This window comes from Bemisia tabaci, chromosome 4 (genome assembly GCF_918797505.1).
Source record: "Bemisia tabaci chromosome 4, PGI_BMITA_v3".
Classification (NCBI taxonomy): domain Eukaryota; kingdom Metazoa; phylum Arthropoda; class Insecta; order Hemiptera; family Aleyrodidae; genus Bemisia; species Bemisia tabaci.
Window position 1 is genome coordinate 11812215 of NC_092796.1, and position 26609 is coordinate 11838823.

Sequence of the window (26609 nt, forward strand, 5' to 3'; positions counted from 1 at the left end):
AACTAGTTAAAGAGGACTTTCAATTTTGACTGCATCTGTTACTGAAAAATGTTTAATTCGGCATTGGAGCGTTTCCTAGGCCCCCGCATTGGTTTTCATCTTATCATATCCGTACCGACATATGAACATATGTTTTTATCTGCTATACCGTGAGATGCTGAATGTCTTAAAATTATACTAACTAACTAACTAACTAACTCTTTCATGACTTGATTCATGAATGAAATGTTTTTAAAAATGAAGGTAGTAGTGGTATGCATTTATTTTTGAGGTGGTTCCTGTCATTTAAATGAGAAGAAAAAAATGTGAACATAACATGTCCACACTTTGGACAATTTTGGAACTATTCATGATTGGACATGTGAACTTAATAAAGACTGGACTTAACGTTTAGTGGGCATAAATAGCGGTGGACATTTATTTAATGGACGAAAGGTAGGTGGACATGAGGTGAGGTTAGGGTGGTCCAAGTTAACATGGGGAAATTTTTTTTTGGCCCAATGAACCGCGACTCAACCTAAATTTGTTCCTTACCATCCAAATATGATACCTGCCAAATATTTTCGTTCTCCGACAATATTAATACGTGCCGACTTGAGGCTGAAAATCTCTTAGAAAATTAAATTGATTTAAATGGGGCGAAAATAGGCCGATCCGCGGTATTTCGTTTTTCGGCTGTAAAATGCGCCAAAATGCAAATAACTTGCTCTTAACTTTCGAAGATACCTAGAGGCCTATTGTGATTGAGAAAATCACACATTCGACCCATTGGGAGGTGGGGAGGGGGTCACAGCGGAGCCGATTCCTAGGCCCCGCGGCCCTGCGCGAGGCTCCATGCGCCAAACTGATAAGAGAGGAACGCGCTCGCATTTTCGGGCTCCCTGCTCCCTGATACGCACTGCTGTACTGCAAATTAAATGATGTTATTTCTAGAGTTTGAAAAGCAAATCAAGTGACCTGCTGATGAGCACATTGCAACAATGGTTTGCTGGTAAAACTGCTGAGTTTTGCAGAAAATCTCATGTTTTCTGGGAGCGGAGTGCATTTGGCAGTCAGAGTCTGTCCGCCGATCGATCATCGATGCTTCCATGATATGTTTATGAAACTATGGCTCTTTCAAAGCCAACTTTGCGAAAAGAGCGAAACGTGTATCTACGCGGCAATTACTCCCCCGTAATTGAAGGGAGTAAACTCCCGTCAAAGAAAAAAGTTTTACGCGTATTGTTCTTCAATTTACGAGAAGTCCAGTTAAGTTTACGCGACAGTGCACACCTGGTGGTCCAGGAAGTTATCATTTTCTGGAACAAAGCGACAATTCCAGTGCATTACAATTCTCGTTGTGTTAAAAAAGTGGAGGATCTTTATGAACAATGGAGGTACTTGCAGGAAATGCGAATAAGTGCCGAGATGTCTTTTCAGAACGTAAAAAATCTTTCGTCGATGAACTAGACGATTATCAGAGAGTAAAATTTGACGTGGCCGGCGTCGTTTTTGGATCAAATGGAACTAATTTAGGGAGCGACGCGGTCCATTTCCCGAAGTTGCCCGGAGCGTATCACACTAGCGCATGATGCTTTACGCGGCGCCCCAGCGCCTATGATATCGGTTCCGCTGTGACCCCCTCCCCCCTCCCAATGGGTCGAATGTGTGATTTTCTCATTCACAATAGGCCTCTAGGTATCATCGTAAGTTAAGAGCAAATTATTTGCATTTTGGCGCATTTTACAGCCGAAAAACGAAATACCGCGGGATCGGCCCATTTTCGCCCCATTTAAATCAATGTAATTTTTTGGGAGATTTTCAGCCTCAAGTCGGCACGTGTTAATATTATCGGAGAACGAAAATATTTGGCAGGTATCATATTTGGATGGTAAGGAACAAATTTAGGTTGAGTCGCGGTTCATCTTCCGAAGTTGCCCAGTTTGGACCACCCTAACATGAGGTCCTGGAAGCGAAAATTTTGTTGGTTACATTCCCATTTCCCAGTAAAACTGAGAACCGATATTATAGTTTAAGGTTACACGTATAAGTCTTAGGCAAATAATGCTGAAATAATTTCACTTGAAAATCACGCTTTCAATTAATAACAGTTTTGTGACGAACATTAAGAGCGTGCTTTGCCTCACAAAACCTAACGATGAAGGGTGAACTGTTCCCGAGTTACAAAAAGACCCCAACAAGTCGTCACCTTCCAGGCAAAGTATCACAAGCGCCATGCGACGTTTAAAAATTTCCGCCGCCATTATATTTTTTTACAGAGAAATTGTTCAACAAAGCTGTCCGAAAATTACACCGAATTTTCTTTGTGCTGCCGATAAAATTTAGTGAAATTTTCGAACAGATTCAACCAACAATTTCTCAGTAAAAAAATAAAATGGCGGCGGAAATTTTTAAACGTCGCATGGCGCTTGTGATACTTTGCCAGGAAGGTGACGAAGTCAGCTACCTTCTATCTACATTATATTTTTGCCCACATTTTTTTAAGAAAAAAAGGAGGAAATAAAAGAGAATAATAAAATCAACAACAATGTACAATAGTAAAATGAAGGTTTACCAAGAAACGATTTCAGATTGGAGCGCCTTCATTTTATATGATACTCTACGCATTGTCACAGAGTTAGTTTAGTTGCCCGTCCGATCCAAACCCAACCAAGGACCGAGAGGTTACAGATTTCGCTGCAAGCTTCTCTGAGTGTGTCTGTTCTTTTTCCTTTATTTCTGAATTGTATACTTTTCTAACCATTCATCTGTGGCTTGGAAACTACCCATTATTGCTAACTACTTGCGATTGCCTGCATTCTTTTTGTAGAAATTCTCTCTCAATTAATAAAAATTGTTTTCTCATCGGAAATTGAATGTAACTAAATTGTAGAAGCTACGTTCCGTTATTTTGACTAAGAACGTTCAATTTGCTGCAAATATCATTATTCTCAATTTAATTGTCAATAACTTGGGTCCCTTCTCCTAAAAAAAAGAGAATCTAATCAATCTAAAAAACGGAATTAAGTGGGCAGTTGGCTCCCTCTCAGACCTTCTGTTTCCCGAATCAATTTTGGTAAAGGAGCAAAAATTGTATCGATACTTTTACAATGAGTAAGTTTTTAATTTCTAGTTTAATTTTCTGTATATTGTACGCCCTGACGAATGCAAATATGTTTCATTGTGTCATTGATCTTGTGCCGAAGAATCGAAGAAGCCCATGACCATTCTGCAACACTGTTCAATATACATAAGAAAATATTTTAATCGTCGATAACATCCACTTTAAAAAATGTTTTCACTTAACCGTCACGACTAATTTTAGATTTGTCGCAAAGGGAGTGGTAGAAAAGGGGAGAGGGTGGAAGGTAAAATATAAAATGGCTACTTTCGTACTTAAATGTACTTCAGGAAAAAATTGAGGTACAAAAAATATTTTACGTCAGAGGAGCGTAGTGTAGCAGAGGAAGAGAGAATAGGGGAAAAAGAAAGAAAGCGGAGGAAAAGAAATAGGTGTTGAAACATATTATCACAAGATCGCGCATTAATGCCATTATATTTGTCTATTCTCCACGTGAAAACTGGAGGTTTCGAACAGGTCCTTCAATGTAATTGTTGATCGTTGCCTTTCAAACAACGTTGGGTTTGAAGGTAATAATTGATGCAATCGAGACACATCATAGATAACATCTTGAAATTTTAAAATAATTTTATACACATTCGGCCGAGAGGATTGAATAATCAGTGGGAGGTCTCTACCTGCCTTCACCAGTTTGTACATAAGAAAGTACCCATTAGAAATCAAAATGGAGGTTTTTCATTCATTATAATTTTTTACTTGGTCCTTGGCTTACTTTCGTGATGGCAACTGTCCGATCTCCCCGGTAAAACCATTAGGTTTTCTTAAATCATTCCAGATGATCTGATATCAAAAATTACGGGTCGAAAGGGGGGAGGGGAAAAGTAACGAGATAATTGTAGCATTTTGCAGAGTTAAAAACATGTTTTCTTGGAAATTGCTTTACTGACTGTAGCCAGTGTCACCGTGCCGACTTCAGCCTTCTAAGATCTCTTGTTAGGATAGTTGTTGGCTTTTATAAAAATTTATTTGCACCAACACAGGTTCTCAAAAGACGCCCACTCTTTGGGACATCCTCGTCCGTGATAAAAACTACTAAAAAAAAACTAAATAAATGTCCAAACTGCTCCTGGGAATAATTTTTTCTCGATTGAGCAAGAGGTTACAAAGGATTAAAATTGTATGAGGTGGCTCAAAATTACTTTCGGTGTGGCAAAAGTTTGTACAACAAAACCCTCGTCCCCTTCAAACTGGTGGAATGTATCTAGTTACCTTTGGGTCCCTGGGGGTGATTTGACAGAGAATGGCCAAGCTTTCCCTAATTTGATAATGCATTGGCACGAATTTGGGAAAATGGATCGAAATTTATCCCATAACTGCCCCAAATAAACCAATTTTGGATTGAATTTGTCAGGATTAATCCTACTCTGAGAGTCTCTTATACAACTCCTAGTCAGTTGAGTTGGTGATAAGAAAATGTGAATCACTTTCCTTAAAAAGCATGAGAAAAACAAGTATGAGACTTTTGAATCATCGCCTCTTGAGTGGGATTCTTTCGGGATCAAAGGACCGCTGTCTCGGATTAAGTGGTTGCCAAATCGGCTCGGCGGTATTTGAAGATTTTTCCAAGTAAGACATGGTTTATCACCGCTTTTCAGACGAAAGGACGTAACTAAATTTCAACGTAGCAAAATCTCCACTCGTGAATTGAACTTTTACGAGAAAACTGTGGAAAATTTCTCGCTAAAAATTTTATCGAAGTTTCCTAGCGTTACATTGTTTAATCAGCAAAATTATGGTCAGAAATATCACTATCATATTCTTGTAAAAACTTGGATTGTTTTGTCAATTTTGCAACGTTGGTAGGGAGTTACGTTCCTTCGTCGGAGAAACGACGTTATATGGACGTATTTCTACCAAACGGAACTATGTGCATTACGACATGAGCCCTGAGACCCATAAGCATATGCGTATAACAGAGCTCACGTGATAATGCCCATAGTTCCATTTGATAGAAATACGTCCATATGACAAGATGAGCTATATTGCGGCACCGGGACGCTAATAAATCAAAAGCTCAATAACTTTAGCTTTGAAAAGGGACTACAAGTGACCTGATTTCACGTGGGATTGGCGTGATCGCCGAGGAATTTCATCTCGCTCTCTAGTCAGCTGAGGGCTTGGTGGCACGCGCCCTTTTGAAGTCCTATACTTATCCTATCTTCCTACTGCTTTTATGGGAGTGTGATTCATATTCTCTTATCGTAGAATTATAAAATTGACCATTCATATGCAAGAAGCACCTGTCTGTGTTTTTGACCTCGTCAACCAGTGCTTAGCTCTGCAGGTGCTGTTTGACGAGAGGAGACGCTGTAAGAAAGCTGTGCTGATTTAATGTGTTAATCGTACATTTTGGAAAAGAGGTTTTAATATAAGAAGTGCGTGATGTTTCTTGAAATTTCTCGGGAAGTCTTTGGTACACCAATTTTTACACGTACAACCCATGAAGAATTGAACGATAGGAATACGATCATGAAGGCTGAGGTTGAAGGAAAAAAACAAGCAAGTCAAAAGGGTAAGAAACAGTGGCTTTACACTTTGATTACGTGCACAACATGCCGCTTCCCTGCATTCCTATTTGAGTCATATTTCATTCACGACAAGAAAAAAAGACAAAAACTGGGGACATCTCAAAAAATTGCCTCGCCTCTCAACCTTTAAAAATAGCTTAGGAACCAACCGATCGTTTCATAGGTATTTTAACATTTTAGCCATGTCTCTCACTGTTTTCAGTTTTCTTCACCGCGAGTCATTATATTGGGCTGCTATTAGAAATGTTTACCTCAATTTTTGTGGACATTTTATGGAAACACGTGAGCATATATCGATAGACAAAGTCGAAAAATGTGCACCTATATTGCAGCTTGAATCTTCGATTTTTTTTTTAATTTTTTTTAAAGGGAGAGCAAACAACATATCGACGGTGAAACTACCAAACCACGTATCTCGTTTGCGGTGTTTAAAAATCTACGCTCGCATTTTATTTTTTTGAAGTCGACCAAATCAATATCATTCCTTGAAAGGACTCTATGCACGGACCCCCCAAATTTGCCCGTTTCAAAAGTTAACGAAATTCATACCAGTGATAGAGGGGCACTTCCGGTCTCCAAATCCGGGGTTGGTTTAGTCCCCAGCCCCCCGAGTGCGACGTTGCCATTTTTTAAAGTTGAAACATGTTAAACCCCATAACTTTTGAGCAATTGAAGATACAAAGGTGCGGTTTGTTTGATCGATAGAACATAAAAAGAGCTATCATTTCGTATATAGTTTTCATCCATTGTTGCCAAATTTACCCCAAAATCGACAATTTTTCGATTTTTTCAAGGTGCAAAAATACGGTTAACCTAAAAAAGTCGGTATTGGGACACCACGTAGGAAAAATAAAAAACACGCGTAATAAAGCCTTAATGTGAGCTTTCCAACGGTATATCGGTTTTTCCGGGGAAACGATTCTATCGTGAGATACAGGCCTTCAAAGTCCGACTTGGCGTACTTTTTGGAGGTCCCGCGTCATTCGCACCTCAAAAATTAGTATTGTGAATGCTGGTAAAAAAACGAAACTCACATGTAATGAAAGCTATTTATGTGAGCTTTTCAACGGTATATTGGTTTTCCGGGGAAACGATTCTATCGCGAGATACAGGCCTTCAAAGTCCGACTTGGCGTACTTTTTGAGGTCCCCCGTCATTCGCACCTCAAAAAATCAGTACTGCGCACGTCCATAGGAAAATGAAAATTACATGTAATGAAAGTCCTTTGTATGGGCTTTCCAACGGTATATCGGTTTTTCCGAGGAAACGATTCTATCGCGAGGTACAGGCCTTTAAAGTCCGACTTGGCGTACTTTTTGAGGTCCCCCGTCATTCGCACCAAAAAAAATCAGTACTGCGCACGTCCATAGGAAAATGAAAATTACACGTCATGAAAGCCCTTTGTATGGGCTTTCTAACGGTATATTGGTTTTTCCGGGGAAAAATTTGTGTCGCGAGATGCATGCCTTGAATGTTCGTTGTAGCGGTTCAGGTCCTATTGAATATTACATGAAACAGGGGAGCAGGCTCGGACTGGCCATAAGGCCAATCTGCCATTGGCAGATACGTCCCCTCTGCGCGCCGAAAACGCGCCCCTCTTACAGGTAGCAAAATAAGAAGAAAAAAAAAATTACGACCGAGAATATGTGAGAAAAATTTCTTCAATGAACGGAAGAGGAAGGAGTTAGGAGTAAAGAAAGGTGCTTTAACGCATGATAGTGGTGAACAGAGGTCCAAGAACTACTTTCTGAAGCGTAAACAATTTTCTGTGAAATTTCACCTTCCTCTTGACATACAGGTGCTTTCATCCCCCTCCTTCATTCGCTATGTGTAACTCCCTTAGAAGCGATGGTCGATTCCATTTTTAGACATACGCATCCTTTATAGACCTCTTAAGAGACCTTTAAACATATTTCCTCCTTTTCAAATGACTGTTGATTCGGACATACCATAGCATAGCTCGGGTAAACTTAACCTTAATTTATCTCGAAATTCAAAAGTAAGAGACATCTAAAACATAAACGCGATACAACTATTCGCGCAAGATGGATGTCCACATTGCATATGAAAAATGTAAGACGCGATGCCGTGAGTCGTGAACTCGCAATGCTCTGCTCTAGTTCGAAGCAACATTACAATTAATAAGACAAACGCAAACAAACACAATATGGTAATAAAGCGAGGGAAAGGATGCGCGTTAACGACGGCGCAGAGATACAACTATTCGTACTTGATGGACGTCCGTGCTGCATCTGAAAAATTGAAGGCGCGATGACGCGAACCGTGAGCTCTCAATGCTGTGCTTTACTTTCAATTTTGCAATTTTTACTCCGTGCTATCAATAAACTTAGAACCTGAAAATAGCGTAAACTTGTGCTGATTTGCCAAAATTTTCTGAACCCCTCTCCACGTAGGGAATGCCCTACCCGGAAATGTCACATTACGCCCCTTAACCAGCCAAGGGTCTACGCCCTAAGATGCGAGCCAGTCCGACCCTGCAGGGGAGTTCTTATCAAAGTAGGCTGCCGTTCATGCAGCGGCGAGCAGGGAGAGAAAGATGCAGATATGCAGAGAGAGATGCAGATATAGAGACGAACCTGACACATACTGCCAACTGTATATTACCAAATTTTAAACGAATATTAAACATAAAACTTCAATGGAATCTCAGAGACAACGGATCCATTTCTATGTATCATGTCTCCCCTATATAACACAATCCCTGAGATTGCGACTTTTTTCTTGCACCCTTTATGCGTTCTGAGTGTTTTCATTCACGTTCAGTGTTTGACACCATCGATTTTTCCGAGGCAGGGAATCGATAAACAAGATCGAAAAAATTGTCTATTTAGTTCCCTGTTTCATGTCTTATTTAATATGACCTGGGACTTGCACCATCACGATGGGCGAAGAAACAAGCCGCGCAGGGTACCTAAAACCCCGCTACAGTGAACATTGAATGCATGTATCTCGCGACAAAAACTGTTTCCCCGGAAAAGCCAATATACCGTTGGAAAGCCCATACAAAGGGCTTTCATGACATGTAATTTTCTTTTTCCTATGGACGTGCGCAGTACTGATTTTTTGAGGTACGAATGACGGGGGACCTCAAAAAGTACGCCAAGTCGGACTTTAAAGGCCTGTACCTCGCGATAGAATCGTTTCCTCGAAAAAACCAATATACCGTTGAAAAGCTCACATAAATAGCTTTCATTACATGTGAGTTTCGTTTTTTTACCAGCGTTCACAATACTAATTTTTTGAGGTGCGAATGACGCGGGACCTCCAAAAAGTACGCCAAGTCGGACTTTGAAGGCCTGTATCTCACGATAGAATCGTTTCCCCGGAAAAACCGATATACCGTTGGAAAGCTCACATTAAGGGCTTTAATTACGCGTGTTTTTTATTTTCCTACGTGGTGTCCCAATACCGACTTTTTTAGGTTAACCGTATTTTTGCACCTTGAAAAAATCGAAAAATTGTCGATTTTGGGGTAAATTTGGCAACAATGGATGAAAACTATATACGAAATGATAGCTCTTTTTATGTTCTATCGACTCAAACAAACCGCACCTTTGTATCTTCAATTGCTCAAAAGTTATGGGGTTTAACATGTTTCAACTTTAAAAAATGGCAACGTCGCACTCGGGGGGCTGGGGACTAAACCAACCCCGGATTTGGAGACCGGAAGTGCCCCTCTATCACTGGTATGAATTTCGTTAACTTTTGAAACGGGCAAATTTGGGGGGTCCGTGCATAGAGTCCTTTTCACAGAATTTTCTCCGCACAAAGAGGAAAAATCACATAAATTTTCAAGACTAGACGTTAAGTAGTTTTTCATTTAAAAAATAAAGTATGACAGGAAGTCTGCGACGTCGCAAACCGAGATACGTGGTTTGGTAGTTTCACCGTCGATATGTCCTTGAAATTTTTGGTGTATTTTGTTGACTGAGGGAGGTAAATTCTAAGGAATGTAAACAAAATTGTAGATTGGTTTTTTCTGAAAAAAATTAAAACTAACGTCGCAATTGTAGGTACGCATTTTACGACTACAGATATTCGTAAGCGTGATACAATCGTCATATGTGTGATACAATCGTCATATGCGTGATACAATAGTCATTATTTATAGGCTTCAAAGATTGTGCACTTTTTTGGCGCATTACTTTCGATATTTTATTAAATGTGGCCTCTTTATAGATGTATAAAATCCGATTTCAAAAGTCAAAAACCGAACAAAAATCTTGCTAAGCACATCAAAACTGTCTAGAACACATTTCAAAACGCACAATTATACAACCCATTTGATGATGAAGTTGGTGAACTTTGATTTCTGACAAAACCATTACATAGTAACTGGAAGTACAATGATATGTCATTTTTCGCCATCAATTCTTGGTACATGAGCACACATCGGTGTACGGGCCTGCCAAGAATTTCGTATTATTCTTGAAACTGAAATGCCTATGAACAAAATATCTGTGTTGAGATGACATTTAAATGTTTAAAAGTGTAAGTTTAAGTTTTTTACTTATCTCTACAGGCAAAACTGATGACCGAAACTGCGAAAAACAAGCCTGGAGATGCGATACATATATTGCCGTTCTAAGAAAGAACGCCGTATGAACATTTGAGAGTTGCCAAATTTCCTATGATAAAATGTTTATTTTTGAGGCAAGTTATACATATTTTTCCTTGGAATTTTCGGGAACATTGGGTGAAATCGCGAACAAAATTTTATGGAAAATTTGAAGAAAAATATTTATATGTTTACCAGGAAATTCGTGTTTTATCACAGGACATTTGGCAACGCCTGGAGGTTCATACGACGTTTTTCCTTAGCACGGCGGTATAAGAGTGCGTGATACGGCATGCGTTCGAGAGAGTACTAAGAAATGTTAGGTGTGCTCATCGCTCAGCGGTATCGGCCGTATATCCCTTGTGCGCAAGAGACTTATTACTTCTCACTATGCGGCTTAATTTTTTGCTTCTTTTTTTGGTCGCAAATGCGACTTAAATTTTCCGATAAACGGTGCGGCCGGCTTTTAAAAAGGACGGAGCTCCGATGATTCCTCATTTCAGCGCGGGTCGGGCCCCGGGCAAAGGGCGATCTGGCGCCGATTTTCGTTTGTATCTCATGTGAGGGCGTGAAAAGTTGTAATTGTGACATGGAGCTTTTGACAGGGTTGACGAAACGCTTTCTCATCACCGTGGGACTTCTTGCGGCAATCGCAGTGGGGCCGCCCGGGTGTGAAGGATATGGCATTCCAGACTTGGACGACCCCAAGTGGTGGCAAAACATGGTGGTGTATCAGATCTACCCGCAGTCTTTCTATGATTCTGATGGAGACGGAGTCGGCGACCTAAAAGGTAAGGTATTTAAATATCAGTGGCGTGGCGTGAACTGCGATGTATCGATTTTTTCTGTCATTTAAACCTATGGAACAGAATCGATTATTAAGGTGTTCGCTACGAACACCCTGTTTATCGATCCTTTTCTATAGGTTTAAATTGCATAAAAATCGATATATCGCAAAGCACGCCACGCCACTGTTAAGTATGCTTGGAGAGGCATCAAATATAAATAAAAAATTAAAATAAATTTAATGAAAAGAATTGAATTTCTCACAATTATGCTGCGAATTTTTTGTAATCCTGTAGTTCGCTGGGCTTTTTGGTTTTTTTGTGTTTGTATCTTTGTAGTCGGTGTGCTTTGATTACTGCAGATAATTGTAGTAATTAACTTTGTGTGTACATACTTAATTCCGACGAGTTTTCTTTGATGATGGCGCAAGCCAAAATGCCTCAGGGATGAAATAAATAATATAAAATTCGCAGCATAATGGTCAGAAATTCAATTATTTTCTTTACTTTTAGTTTTATTTTTTAAGGTAAGGGGCCATTAGATACACAACGCTAAAAATCGGATTCTTAGTTGTCTACACCATATCACAAAGAGAGCCTGTGTGGATCAATGTGATATGTATTGTTTACCTGTCGCTAAACTGAAAAAGATATTGAAAAAAAAAACTTAGGTTTTTCACGTTTCGATGTGTGAGCAGAAAACAATTGTTGCGACAAGGAAACGACGTATAAACAAAGTAACAGAGAATCCCCCAGTCACGACAAAATTCTACTTGGCTCAATGAGCCGTTTCGTTCGTGCTGCGAGTATTTTTCTCAGCTCAAGGAAAATACACAGAAGCAGTTTCCCACACCGAGAAAAAACTGTGGCTTATAAACCAATTAGTGGTTACTAATATATGGAACACCATTAATAGTTGTATATGAACTAATGATTATCGGTCTATGAGCCATACTGTGGTAGCTCGTACCATAGTAGGATATTATATACCATAACCAAGGTATATGTACTATTATTATATGTTATTGCCTTCACTATCAGTGGTGTTCCATATGAACTACTAATTAGTTTATGAGCCATAGATTTTTCTCCGTGCACGTTGTAATGAATCCGAGGATTGACTGTAAAAACTAAAAAAGGATAAAAGTAATTGCAATCAGTGTTCCCAGTCACGAGGAAATTCTCGAGCCGTACGAGAATCACTTATACCCGTACGAACTTCAATTACATGGGGAAAAGGTTTCCCCATTCTAAGCAGGGGCGGTCCGGCCACAGGTGCTAGGATGATCTCATTCATTAACTCTTCTTTTAAATTACTTATTAGGAACATAAACAACAGTCTATAAAAGTCGGTTAATTTCTTATTCGCAGGAATCAAAGAAAAAGTCAACTATCTTTGTGAGCTAGGAGTGACCGCAATTTGGATAAACCCGTTCTACGAATCCCCGCTGAAAGACAACGGTTATGACATCTCCAATTTCAAGAAAATCCACCACAAGTTCGGTAACATGTGTGACTTTAAGGCACTCATGTCAAAACTTGATAATAATCCCTGTGGTGATAACAAAGGTATTGTTAGTCTTTCCTTGTGAACTTGTTTAAATTTTTCTTGCTTTGATACGCTTTTTTGATAAATCTGGCTTGATCATCAGCCTAAAGTTCATGACTCCTGCTCCCAAGTAGCAGTGATCGCAATAAATAGCAATTTTATCGGTGGCAATAAATCGACATATTATCGCATTAAAACTTGTGATTTATGGCAAATAAATTGCTACAAGTCGCAATTTTTGGTTCGATGAAATTGCGATCAATTTTCGTCGATAAAATCGAGATTAAATCGTCATATATCGCGATTTCTATTTCAAAAATCTCACTATGAATTGCCGGGCGATAAAATCGCGATTTTATCCCGATAAGATCAAGGATAATCTCTCAGATGTTGATAATCCTAGAGATTTTATCGCCGATAAAATTGCAATATATCTCGATTATTCCGTTGAAAAATGCTACTTACGGAACGAGTCAGGGTCGGACTGGCTCGCATCTGAGGCCGTGGACCCGTGGTGATAATGCAATGTGATATTTCCTGGTAGGGCATCCCCTATGTGGAGAAGGGTCCAGAAAAGTTTGGCAAAGCAGCACAAAGTTTACTGTATTTTCAGGTTCAAAGTTTATTGAGCGTACAGAGTAAAAATTGCAAAATTGAACGTATTGAAGTAACCGACCGACTTTTGAAATTAAAGAAAACATTAAAAATTAAAGCCACTAGACGCATCCAAGCACCATTATTTCCAAAAGATCGGAGCCAGAGCTGCGGTTTACGCGAGCTTAAGGCGAGGGTCTACAAATCCATGATAAAAAAGAATCAGACAAGAACCTGAAAAAAGAAGTTGTAAAATAATTTTATTTTAAAGCGGAGAGACCGGGTATCAACACAGCCGAAGATAGGAAAGACGTACTCGGGCCTCTTTTTCAACTTTTCTTCCGAATCTGAGCGACACCTAATTGACAACATATAATCGAGCATTGAGAGCTAACGCTTCGCGTCATCGCGCCTTCAATTTTTCAGATGCAGCACGGACGTCCATCAAGTACGAATAGTTGTATCTCTGCGCCGTCGTATACGCGCATCTTTTCCTTACCTCTATTTCCATACTGTGTTTGTTTGCGTTTGTCTTAATCGGAATTGTGCTTCAAGCACTACGTGAGTAACACAGCCGAAGGTAGGAGAGATGTGCTCGGGTCTCTTCTTCAACTTTTCTACCAAATCTGAGCGACACCTCATTGACAGCAAGCAGAGCAGTGAGAGCTCACGCTTCGCATCATTGCGCCTTCAATTTTTCAGATGCAGCACGGACGTCCATCAAGTACGAATAGTTGTATCTCTGCGCTGTCGTTAACGATCATCCTTTCCCTCGCTTTATTCCCACATTGTGTTTGTTTGCGCTATTGTCTTATTCGTAATGGTGCTTCAAACTAGTAGCATAGAGCAGAACATTACGAGTTCACGACTCACACCATCGCTTCTTACATTTTTCATATGCAATGTGGACATCCATCTTGCGCGAATAGTTATATCGCGTTTACATTTTAAATGTCTCTGATTTTTTAATTTCGAGATAAATTAAGGTTAAGTTTGCCCGAGGCATGCTACGGTATGTTCAAATCAATAGTCATTTTGAAAAGGAAGAAATATGTTTAAAGGTCTCTCAAGAGGTCTATAAAGGGTGCGTACGTCTAAAATTCGAACCGACCATCACCTCTGAGGGAGTTATATGTAGCAAATGAAGGAGGGGTATGATATCTTGCCTGTATGTCAAAAAAGGGTGAAAGTTTCACAAAAAAGTGTTTACGCTTCAGAAAGTAGTTATTGGACCTCTGTTTGTCACTATCATGCGTAAAAGCACCTTTCTTTACTCCCAGCTCTCTCTTCTTCCTTTCATTTAAGAAATTTTTCGCAGATATTCTCGATCGTAATTTTTTTCCTCTTCTTATTTTGCTATGTGTCCGAGAGGCGCGTTTTCGGCGCGCCAAGGGGGCGTGTCTGCCAATGGCAGATTGGCCTTATGGCCAGTCCGAGCCTGGAACGAGTTGATTCAGATCATGAGGGAAAGAAGTTGGAAGTTTTATTTCTCACTGAGACACATCGACGGTGAAACTACCGGGTATCTCGTTTGCGGTGTTTAAAAATCTCTGCTCTCATTTTATTTTTTTGAAGGAGGACAAATCAATATAGTTTCTTGAAATTTTTACAGTGTTTTCTTCGCACAGAGAAGAAAAAATAAGGAAGTTTAGCACAGTGGGTCGAGCTTTTGGAGGAAGTCGGACATGAAATTGTTGACAAAAATTGTAAAACTTCACGTTTATCTCGTTACAATTTTAATTTTAAAGGGAACCTTTTATAGAAAATGTTACGAAAAACCAATGAAACTACCTTTGAAACATCAACATTTCATATTAATGAAGATATACGCTTTTAAAGTTTTTAAATCGTGTCCGACCTCTCCCACTAGCTGATTCGATCCACTGTGCGCCGTGTGATTATATATATATATATATATATATACATAAAAAATTATTTTATAAATTAAAACCTCTATTATTCGCCCTTGCTTTTTTATTAATTTAATCTTTAAACTTTAAAAAAACAGAATGTAAATTCTATTAATTTGTGCCATACTTTGTGCCTCGTGCAGAGATCAGAGTGATCATGGATTTCGTACCCAACCACACGAGCGACGAACATGAATGGTTTCAGAAGTCAGTCGATCGGGTGCCTCCATACAACGATTACTACGTGTGGATGGATCCTAAGGGATGGGACAAAAATGGAAGACCAATCCCTCCCAACAATTGGGTGAGCAATTGAGCATAAGTTCTAAAAGCATGTAGTTCTAAAAGCTAAAGTTTTCGAACTGTACAAATTGAATGCACAACTGTTCAATTTCGGCACTGCCAAAAGTCTTTGAATATATCTTGGACCCACTTAAAAGTACTAAATATTTTTGGTTAATGATATTTATAATGATATTTATTGGGTTATTTTTATGAATCTGTCATCGGCACTCTCTATGAAAGAAAATGGTAATCACCATATCATTTAAATAATGATGAAATAAAAAAATAATATTATTTTAATAGTTTTAATATTACTTATTTATATGCAATGATAAAATATTAGTGATAAAACGGTAAAAAATCTAAAACCCTTTAATTAAATTAAAGGCGCACTGCCAGAATCACCTTTCAGTTTTCTTCATTTTCCAATTGCGGAAACCCTCATAAAATAATATAATATTAAAAAATGATTCCATTTTTCATTATATTGACTTTTAACTTTTTGTTAGAGGTGAAAAAAGCTTGTGCCTTGCATGGTACATCGATAAAATTTTCCAGATTTTTTTTTATTTTATTTAATTTTATCTGTTTTTCATCATTTTTAATGGAAATAAGTAAGAAGAAAATCCCTCTCTCTTTCCCGTTACTTCCATAATTTATGTCTCTTTCTTTCACTGATGAGATCCCATATTTACTGTTCTTTATCCTGTTACTCTCAAAATGTACGTACCCGTTCCCTGATACCTCAAAATTTAAAGTTAAAATCTACACGCAAGTGTCTGTTTATTTTATAAACGAAGAAAATGAGGAAAATGTGTCTGTTTATTTTAGTATATTTTGTAATTAATTATTTCATCCTTTCCTACTTTTATTTGTCAGGCATCAGTCTTCACCTACGGAGAAGAGGCGTCTGGATGGGAGTGGAATGAGAAACGACAGCAGTTTTACTTTCACGCTTTCATGAGGGAACAGCCGGACCTTAATCTTCGTTTCTCCGAAGTCAGAGATGAATTGAAGGTTCGTTGTAAGTTTACCTCTGACTTTCGCAGAGACTGCCGTTAGAATGCAAGGGACGAAACATTTAAAAAAACATAATGAGGAAGATAGAAGATAGATGATCTGAAACCAACTGAGTGATTTTAATTGCATTGCGCGGTTTATTTAACACTCGCCAAAAAATTCAGTCAGATTCAGAGTTATAAAAATCCTTAAAAAATTATATTTTAATTTAATTTGGCAAAAGTTCGTATTGTTTTCAACCAGGCAAAAAAAAATTGTAGATAATCGTGACCGAGGAAATTTGATTTGGAAGTAAAAAAATATAAATATAAAAAAATAATAAGTATAAATTATACAAAAAAATCGTGCAAAAGCGAAGAGAGAGGAAGAAATTGTGACGGGACCAAGCAAAATATTTTCAGGAGGATACTAAAATTTTCAGTACACAGGAAAAACCAGTTCACGGTCAAAAATAGTAATTCTTAGTTTTCAATGCTGAACATTTTCGAAATACACCGAAGAGCACTCATTTTCCAATTCATGTTTTGAAACACCTGTCTACAGAGGGGAACCGAGGGCACACCTTTTTTTGTTACAATAAACCAGAAATGAAAGTTCCTTACTTCAAAATATAGTCTACTTATAATTTAGACGAAGAAATAAGTATTAGGATTCTTGATTTCTTACTCCATCTAGTCTCTAGTAATTTATTGTTCGCCATACTACGAGTTCTAGAACACCGAGACATTAAGCTATAAGACTGTGGATCTATTAGTAGAAACTCTCTTCTTCCGAGGATACTCGGCTGCAGCATATTTTTTTGCGAAACCTTGATACAAAAACGCAACTTTGGTACTGTGCTAAACGCACATTACACATTATGCATTGCATTACTGCATATTATACTTTGCATGTATACACGGTAGTCACTTGCACTTCGTAGAACTTTCCCGGTGTTTTTGGAACTTTTTCTCATACCCAGCATTCTTGACTTTCACGGAAAACTTTGATCTCTGCTATCTCTGAATGCCTGGCAAAGTGTGAAATCATAATTTTTGATCACCGTAAGTTTGCAATGAGTTTTATTTGGTTGCAGGATATCTTGAAGTTTTGGATGGACATGGGAGTAGATGGGTTCCGAATGGACGCCGTGCCGCATCTCATTGAAGACCCACAATTCCGAGACGAGAACCCCTGGTGGGATCATAGATATACGCAAAACCTACCGCAAACCTACGAAGTCATCAAGGAGCTTCGAAACTTCTTCGAGGAATACGATAAAATAAACAATCGAGTCACGTGAGTACTTATTTTCGCAGTAAATTTATGCAATATGTTGGACTTTTAATGCTGGTATTAATTGGACTGCATTTTGCAATTTGGAACTATAAATTCTGGCTCGGTATAAAAACAACGTGTGTGCGATTAGTTTCCCTATGCACATAAGTGTTTTCTCAGATGAACCAGAATTTATAGTTCCATATTGCAAAATGCAGTCCAATTATGCACATACATACGTAAGAGCCCCTTTCACAGCGATCTCTCACGCTCCGCGACACCTAACCACCACAGTGCACCCTCCCTCAGTCCTTCAAGTGTTGCCACTCCCTCATCTCATTCAAAACCCTTTGCCTTATTGGTGCCACCCTTTCACTGAGCATCCCTCTCATCTCCTCCTAGGAAGAACCTAATCAACCATACATTTTGACGACCTTTATACCTTTATTCAGTTGACATGTTTATACCAAACAAGCTGAGCGACCATGACGTCAAATACGATGTCAATTTCGACCTCCACGATCTTACACCCCATGTTTTTTGACCACTATAAACGTGGGCATGCTTGGTACGCTTTCTGGATTCCTACCTCCCCCTTTTCTCCAGATGGATACCGCATATATTTTTTCGCAAAACCAATTTACATTATCTATTTCTTTAATTGGCAGGTACATGACTGTGGAAGCATATGCATCGCCGGATGATACCAGACGGTACTACGGCACGCTAGATGCACCTGGTGCTCACTACCCATTCAACTTTCTTCTCCTCACTGATTTCAATTCGGACACGAATGCTGTCAGCCTCAAAAACTCCATTGACTTTTACCTAAATCAACTCAACGACTTCCAGCTTCCCAACTGGTTGGTAAGGACTTTGTTTCTTCTCACTCTCATTCGACACAATATTTGATAGTTCACAGGATTGCAATGCATTCTTGCAATGACAAGAAAAAGTTGATATTTTAATATAATGGTATGGCTGATTTCATCTTAAGTAGCCCAATATTGGCACTGCATAGGTACCAAGAGATGTTGGTGCTGTACCAATTTCCCCTGGTAAAAATTGACCGTAGAATCTGTGTTCCAAAATACCATAGACCTACCACCGGCTGTAAGATTTCCAATAGCTTCTGCAGCCGGCAACACAATTTCTTATAGCCTTTTATAGCCGGTGGCGAGTAAGCAACAGCCTGGCGATAAAGTGTATGCTAAACGTTACTAATTACGGATGCTAGGACTTAGTGAGTTTTTGGACTACCGCTCTCTTTTTGTGCCGTAGTATCTTGATTTATTTTGCGAGGAAAGCTCCGTACTTTTGAAGGATGCCTGTCACTCTTAATATGTTGGATCGCCTTCAATTTCTTATGATACTGTGCAATACCCCCGGTGTGAAATAGTTGCTTCAAGCGCCGTGGTACGCTGCGGCGCGGCGCGGCGGGCAGGCAGCCAGCGCGAAACGCTCATTAGCGCCTACAAACCTAACAGGGATACTTCACGCATTGCGCAATGCGTGAAGTATCCCTGTTAGGTTTGTGGGCGCCAGTGCGCCGCCGCTCCGCTTTGTGTTAGGCTCTAATATTAAATCTCGTGGAGTCAGCGTTTTTCAACTCATGACTTTGAAATATTTGCACACTGTGTATGGATTATTCTCATTTTAATTGATGAAAAAAAAAAAATGTGCGTTTTGTAAATATTAAGGTGATTCCATACAAACTTAAGGATTTACAAAGCACACGAATTCTTACACAATTTCTTATAGCCTTTTATAGCCGATGGCGAAAAAGCAACATCCAGGCGATAAAGTGTAAAGCCCGGCGATAAGAACTATAGTCCGGCTGTATAACTTTTCATCGCTTCGTGTAGCCCGACCGTATGATTTTTTCCACTTTCTGCCGCCAACTATATGATTTTCTATCGCCTTCTTCAGTCGGCTATTAGAACTCCTAAGGTATTTTGAAACGCAGCTCCTGTTGTCAATTTTTACCAGGGTCTTAATGACACTCTGCGTTACTTTGTGTCACTTTTTTGTGTCAAGTCAACGTAAAGGACTTGTTTGCTCATCAACTTTTCAACAATTCAACTAAATCGACCCGAATCGTGAGGCTACTTTGAGACATCGGATTAGGAAGAAAATGTCCTGTTGAACTTACGTGCTTTTGTTTTCCTTCCCGTGATCAGAGGTCTCGACTCCTGAGTGGCTAGCGCATCGAAGTATCACCGATATGACCCAGGTTTGCTCCTTGAGGCTTGCAACTAATTTTTAACGAGGTCGCAGATTTTCAACACGAAAATTTGGTCGATTTGACACAGAGAAAACTGACACACAAAAATTCAACAAACAGCTTGTGTTACTTCGTGATTTACTTCCAATATTAACACAATTTGTCACTTTTCCTCACTGTGTAATTTTTCTTTTTACTCCACTGATGCATAGTTTTCCATACTCAGGTAGTAAGTTTTATCGCGCGGGTTTGGAATATTGAACTTCTCAAGGAAACGCTCAGAATCCAAAATAATTAGCTGCAAGCAATTGGATCCATTTTTGCGCATGAACATGCATTCATTAGGCAATTTTGTCATTTAAACATAAATGATTAAAATTGTAAGTATTTATTTGCTCGAAGTTACGTGTTATGAATTGCAAAATCCAAACCGTCTTAACTTTTATTCGATTTAATATCTTCAATTTTTTTATCAGTGTCAAAATTTTCGTAGAACAGTATAGAATTTTTGCAGCAAGGCTCTTTTTTTGGACGATTTACGATGCCGTGCATAAGCCGTAGGACGCATAGGAGTCATAGGAGCATTTTAATTTTTACAAGGGAACGTTTGTGCGGATTCTTTTGAAAATTTTAGGGAATTTGCACCGTACTAAGCAGAAAATTTACTAAAATTTGCACAAAAATCATCCGCGCAACCGTTTTCATGTAAAAAATTGAATTGCCTTATTAAGTTTTGGCAACAGCTGATGTGGCTTGCACTGAAAACAATAGTTCTGTTCACAAGGCTCCTGCACTTCTTTTGTAACAGTCACAGATGCTTCCGTTATGAGGAAAGAGTACTCTGTTCCTACGACCAAAATTCTGTTCTCACAACAAAAAAATTCTGTATGTGTGACAAAGAAACTGTAGGAGCCCTAGGAATAGAAGTTTCTGTCGTCAGCACCATCTATTTTTTTCTGTGTGGTTTCTTTCTGCTTACGTGGTGCATATATGTATTTTAGTCAGGGAACCACGACTGGCCGCGAATCCCATCGAGGCTGGGTGCCTCCACCTCAGTGGATTTGATCAGCATATTGAACTTGCTGTTGCCCGGCTCAAGCTGCGTGTACATGGGAGACGAGATCGGCATGGACAGCTACTGGGCCATTGACAGGGACAAGTGTCCACCAGGGGCTGCCGATGACTATCGCACGCCCAGCAGAACACCCTTCCACTGGAACAGAACTCAAAACGCAGGTTTGTGCACGGCTTTAAATATGTACTAATGCGACGGAGTCCGATGAAAAGAGGAAAAAAACGGAGCTAACTACATAAAAGCTTACGGGCCGTCTCTAAATTTTGTGACGCGGGTATAGAGCGAAGCGTTACATCACGAGATTAAGTTATTTTTTCCGAGCTTCTCAAGAATTTTTCATCGGTCGTCTTCAGAAGTTTTAGAATCTCGAAAATACTTCCTGAAATACTTTCTCCTTTCTTTACTTTATAAAAATGTTAATATGCTCAGACGCTAAGATTGTGCAACTTTGTTCGCCTTGCAAATATTAACAGATTACATGAACCAATTTTATCTTTACTTCCAATAAACTATAACTTCACCAATGTAAATTTAATTTTTTGCATGATTTCAGTAATTCTATTGAAAGAATGTAAGTTACAAAATCTTAGCAACATTGGAATTCTCTTGGTTTCTTTTTGCAAAATGCAATCCAAATGTTGCTACAAATAATTTGCTTTATAATATTCATTATTTCTTTTTGATGGTCTATTGAATATAATTAAGGCTTTCGCGTGACTTTTTGTTGAGGGCAGGATTTACGACGAACGAAGACCCGTGGATTCCTGTAAACCCCGAGTATTACAGGCTGAATGTAGAGTCAGAACGCTACCCATCATGCTGGTACTGCTCAACCCACCTGACCAATTTCAAGCAGCTGGTCCAGCTCAAAAAGGAATATGCGTTTATGTATGGACCTTTATCTACCTATACTCTCACCGATGATGTCTTCTGTTTTACCAGGTGAGCCAGAGGCCAAAAGTCCAACGCTCTGCTACGCCGGCTTAAGATTTTAATACCGTATTTTGAAGTTTGAAGTTTGATTCCTCTAGTTTTCGATTTTCAGTCATAAAACTCCATGTTAGAGATATTTCAAGTCCTATTTTCGCTCAAATATATTTTTTCTTGACATTGAATTTTTGACTAGAAAACATACTAGACTAAATAAGCCCAAAATTACTCCGAATTTATTTTTTTTCCAAAATGTGACCTCATTTTTAAACTAAGTAGACTCTCGCCGGAGGAGTTCAAATTAAACAGAAAATGAACATAATGGAAAGTTTCAGGAGTAGCATCTATGATAACAATTATTATAAGGAATAACTAAATAACAATACCTAAATAACTACCTAAATAACAATGCTAAAATTTAAATAAATTATAGCATCACGATTCCATTCCTTATATTAATTGAGAAAATGGACACCTTATGATGCTAAAAATTCTGCACTCGTATTTGTACTCCTTATTAAAAACCTCTACAAACCCCGAGCTTTCATCCAAATTGAAGGAGCCGTACTGTTTAGCTAGAGGTTATGGTTGATCTTTTAAAATCACGTGTGACCAACACGGTGTTGGTCGACCATCAAACTGAGTTTTTTTCTCATCCTATCGTTTCAGGGAAGATTCAGAAACGATATATGTGACAGTTATGAACGTGGGTACAAATTGGAGCGAAACTTTTGACATCACGAACGAGATTCCAGACTTGGCGTATGCTACCAGTAAAAATGTTGAGGTTTGGACCCCCAATCTGAACGAATGCAGGAGAAGCACGTATGTATCAATCGAAACCAAATATTCTCCAATTATTTCAACACAAGTGATGTTTTCACCAAAGTACCGAAGCAAAATAAGATTGTCAGTCGAGTGTCCGAAAAATATTCAATTAGGCACAAAATCCCGTTCATTTGCTTTGAAGTCGCATCCGATTAATTTTCATTTTTTTCAAAAATTATATTTAGTTTTCATGCAATTACGAGAGAAAACTTATTAAAAAATGAATGTTGATCCGAGGGAAGAGACCAACCTATAATGATGAAACTAAGCAACCGGAACATATCTCAATTGAAAATCCTTACACGAGACTTGAGTGCAATAGTCTGAGTCAACAAAGCGATGATGAAATGGCCAAATTCTGGATTCTGATTGCGGTGGTAAATTTCTGCTCATATTTCAGTCAGTCAAGACAAGTTTTGCGTCAAAAGAACGAAGGAAAATCCAACGGATTTTTGGGCAAAAACCATGATCAGGTCCTATTAAGGATAATATTATAAGGCAGAGAGTTTTATATCGTCGCAAACTGAGATCAATCGAATTCTTAGATAGAGAGAGCAAATGTACCATTGTAAGCAACTAGTTTTATCGCTGACATTCTGAATGCATTGTACACATATAAATGGTGTTTTTAACCTTTCTATTTTGAAAAATCTTCGCTATTATGCTGGGTATGATTTTTAATTTTCAGGAGGTTGTGTTTCTGTCGGATACGGTCAAACGGCTGGAGAATGCCCCCGAAGTCCGGAATCGTTCTCTCCTATATTAAAAATGACGCTGGAAAACACTTGCAAAAAGACCATGAGACCGAAATTCTGAGCAGCTGTGAATAGAACGGATGACTTCTAAGAGGAGAATATTAAGTCACCTATAAGCGTACAAGTAGAAATCAACCTCGCGGAAAACCATGTCGATGATTAGTATTTTATGTTGATTTATCAATTCTAATTATTGATCCACGATGATTCTTCGGTAAAATACAATAACTGATATTACTGATGAAATAGTACAATTCATTTCCTTTCAGGATTCGACAAATTTTCTCGCATACTTAAAAATGACGTCAATTTAGCTTGCCGATTGCGGCTGCAAAAGATTGCGCGAATGCCCCTTTTTTACCTTTTTGTAGATGCATAGGATTGCGCGAACCCTTCTGATACTGGAAACTCACATTTTTGCGCAAATATTCAATATTCAACGAGAAGCGTTAATCTGGATTGGCGTCGTTCGATGGATTGGCGCAATGCGAGAAGTATTCATGCAGTCTTCCAGGCGCTAATATGGGCTGGGTGCCGACCGCACTGTTCAGCGCAGTCTTGCAGGCGCTAATATGAGTTTGACGCCGGCCGCACCGATTATTCTAACTCGCGTTAGAATAATCGCGGCATTGAATAAGTGCTGAAAGTCCTATGCTGCGTTTCGACGCCGTATGTGCATTCCAACGTTGCCTCGTTACTCCCAAATAAATATTTTTTCCGAGAAAAGTTAGGAAAGTTCCTTTCAACCCACGGCTATTATTCAATCTTTTCACTTCATTTATCATCAGAAGGTAAGACATCGACGACTTGTCAAAAATCTAACCTAAACTAGCGGTAAAATAAAAATGCGTTTATTTCCCAACTGTTTCCTGTTTTGCCAAACCTCTACATTAAATTAACTTCATTTTACATTCGCGCTTTTCTGTAATCGATGTTAAGGTTTCTATTCGCGCAATCCTTTTGCTTTTTTCATGGAATCTTCATATATTTTCTATGACCTTTTGCGCAATCCTGGATTACTGGCCGATAGCCGTAGTCTGACACGGTTATCATAACGAAAATGACAATTAGGGGTCGATTCGAATCATTATCAAAATGCACGCGTTTATTGCCTTTTATCCCTCTTTTTTGAGTTTATAGTATTCAATAAATAATAGTTTTAAGGTCTTAATTTTGATTATTTTTTTTAAAGTTCCATGAATATACAGCAATTTTGAGGGTATACATCCAGCATAGTTATTCATTGTTGCAATTTTTATGACCCTGCGTGGTGCCTAGTACTGTAGATATTTACATTGTTTTGTCTTTTAGATGGGAAATTTTAAGAAAAAAGTGAGAAAAACTTATGTTTTAAAAGGAACAACGACATACATGCATATCTTCCTCGGCTTCAGAGCTATAAAGGATCTTTAAAAGGGGAATTTCTCTATTACGAAGCTCTCATTGTTTTGCAATAATGAGGGTTTCTATAGTTCACCTGCCAAGCCACAGGAATCTGAAACTATTCAGAGTAAAAAAAAGACTATTTTTTACAACCATTATGCTACCATTTTTTTGCTTTATTTACACACTGAAGATTCCATGCAACTATTCCGTGTAATAAAATCTGCTTCTCATTATTTTAATTTTTATTTTTATATTTGCTGCATCTCCAAGCATGTTTAAATATTTTCAGGCTCACCAGGCAAAAGTTCCATGGAATCTTCATAGTGTTTATAAAGCAAAAAAAAAAAAAAAAAAAAAAAAAATGGCAGCAAAATGGTTGCAAGAAATCTTCTCTCTGTCATTTTTATTTTATACTTGCTGCTTCTCCAAGCATGTTTAAATAATATTTAGAGAATTATACATATATTTTTAGTAAGCACCGGGATCAATTTGACACCTGTTTGACAGACTAGCTGGACTAAAATTAGCATTACTGCATTATGCGTTGCCTATTCTTCTATCCCATGTATTGGTTCTACCTTTTTCTCTTAAAAAAAAGCTGAGCACCATATTGCCTGGAAATTTTTTTGCAAATTTTCCCTTGAATATATAAAAATATACTCACAAAATGTTAAGGCAGAGTGTTGTTTGGTTTTCTGGAAGAAAAATCAAACACGAGGGGAAATCAAATAACATTATTGATGTATGCTGATTCTTGGTGATGCGTCCAATGTGATGCTGAAGCACACAACTCAATGTACAATAGTCCAGGCGCCTGGTAGCTAAAAATGAGGCTACCTGGAATTTTGGGTACACAGCGATTTTTTTGGCTTACTTTATGTTTTTTGGGTCGCTGAATCCGAATCTGAAGTTTCCGCACGCGTATCTGGTGAGCATTTTCCGCTATTTTGAAAAAATGGCCTAAAAAGGCCTTTTTTTGCGGTTTTTTTGATATAGCGGCTACGGATGAGGAAAAGTCCCGGATTTAGCTAATGTTTTGAATAGCTGACAAAATTTGGAAGAAAATGGTATATGAATATGCTAGGTTTGCTCAAAAATTGAGGAACCTCGGATTTCGGAACTTTAGAACGCTTCGGAACTTGGCTGACCGCGGCGAGCCGGATCGCGCGTTGACGGGTGCGCCGCGAAAACGTGAATAGGCGCGATGTTCACGATGCTGTATCTTCCTCAATTTTTAAGCAAACCTAACATATGTATACACCATTTTCTTCCAAATTATGTCAGCTATTCAAAACATTAGCTAAATCCGGGACTTTTCCTCATCCGTAGCCGCTATATCAAAAAAACCGCAAAAAAAGGCCTTTTTAGGTCATTTTTTCAAAATAGCGGAAAATGCTCACCAGATACGCGTGCGGAAACTTCAGATTCGGATTCAGCGACCTAAAAAACATAAAGTAGGCCAAAAAAATCGCTGTGTACCCAAAATTCCAGGTAGACTTACCAGGCGCCTGGACTACAATCCGTATCGTCATCAGTTTTGTGCATGATTAACTTTTTGCATCTTCGAATTTTGAAGGCGCTTCATTTGCAACTTATCTACATCACACAAGGCAAGGCGAGTGTGAATATGTAATCGATTGAACTGCTATATGTATGCCCCTGGTGACAAATTGCTTTCGTACTGCTGAATAACTTATGCCACTGAACTCATGCCACTGAGTTCGTGTTATACTTCCTTGATGTAACTGTTTCTGTTGAATTGTTGAAATTGTAACTCGGCAAT

General features: G+C 38.7%; 1 protein-coding gene across 1 annotated transcript; it reads left to right on the forward strand.

Moving 5' to 3' along the window:
• The first annotated feature begins 5342 nt into the window (after positions 1–5342).
• LOC109033514 (maltase A1) lies at positions 5343–23679 on the forward strand. Its single transcript, XM_072299336.1, has 11 exons — positions 5343–5633; positions 10834–11019; positions 12385–12582; positions 15210–15370; positions 16231–16368; positions 17447–17649; positions 18297–18495; positions 20854–21088; positions 21662–21869; positions 22527–22682; positions 23374–23679. Exons 1-11 carry the CDS (start codon positions 5504–5506, stop codon positions 23513–23515), a joined length of 1956 nt encoding a protein of 651 aa, XP_072155437.1. The 5' UTR covers positions 5343–5503; the 3' UTR covers positions 23516–23679.
• The last annotated feature ends 2930 nt before the right edge of the window (positions 23680–26609 follow it).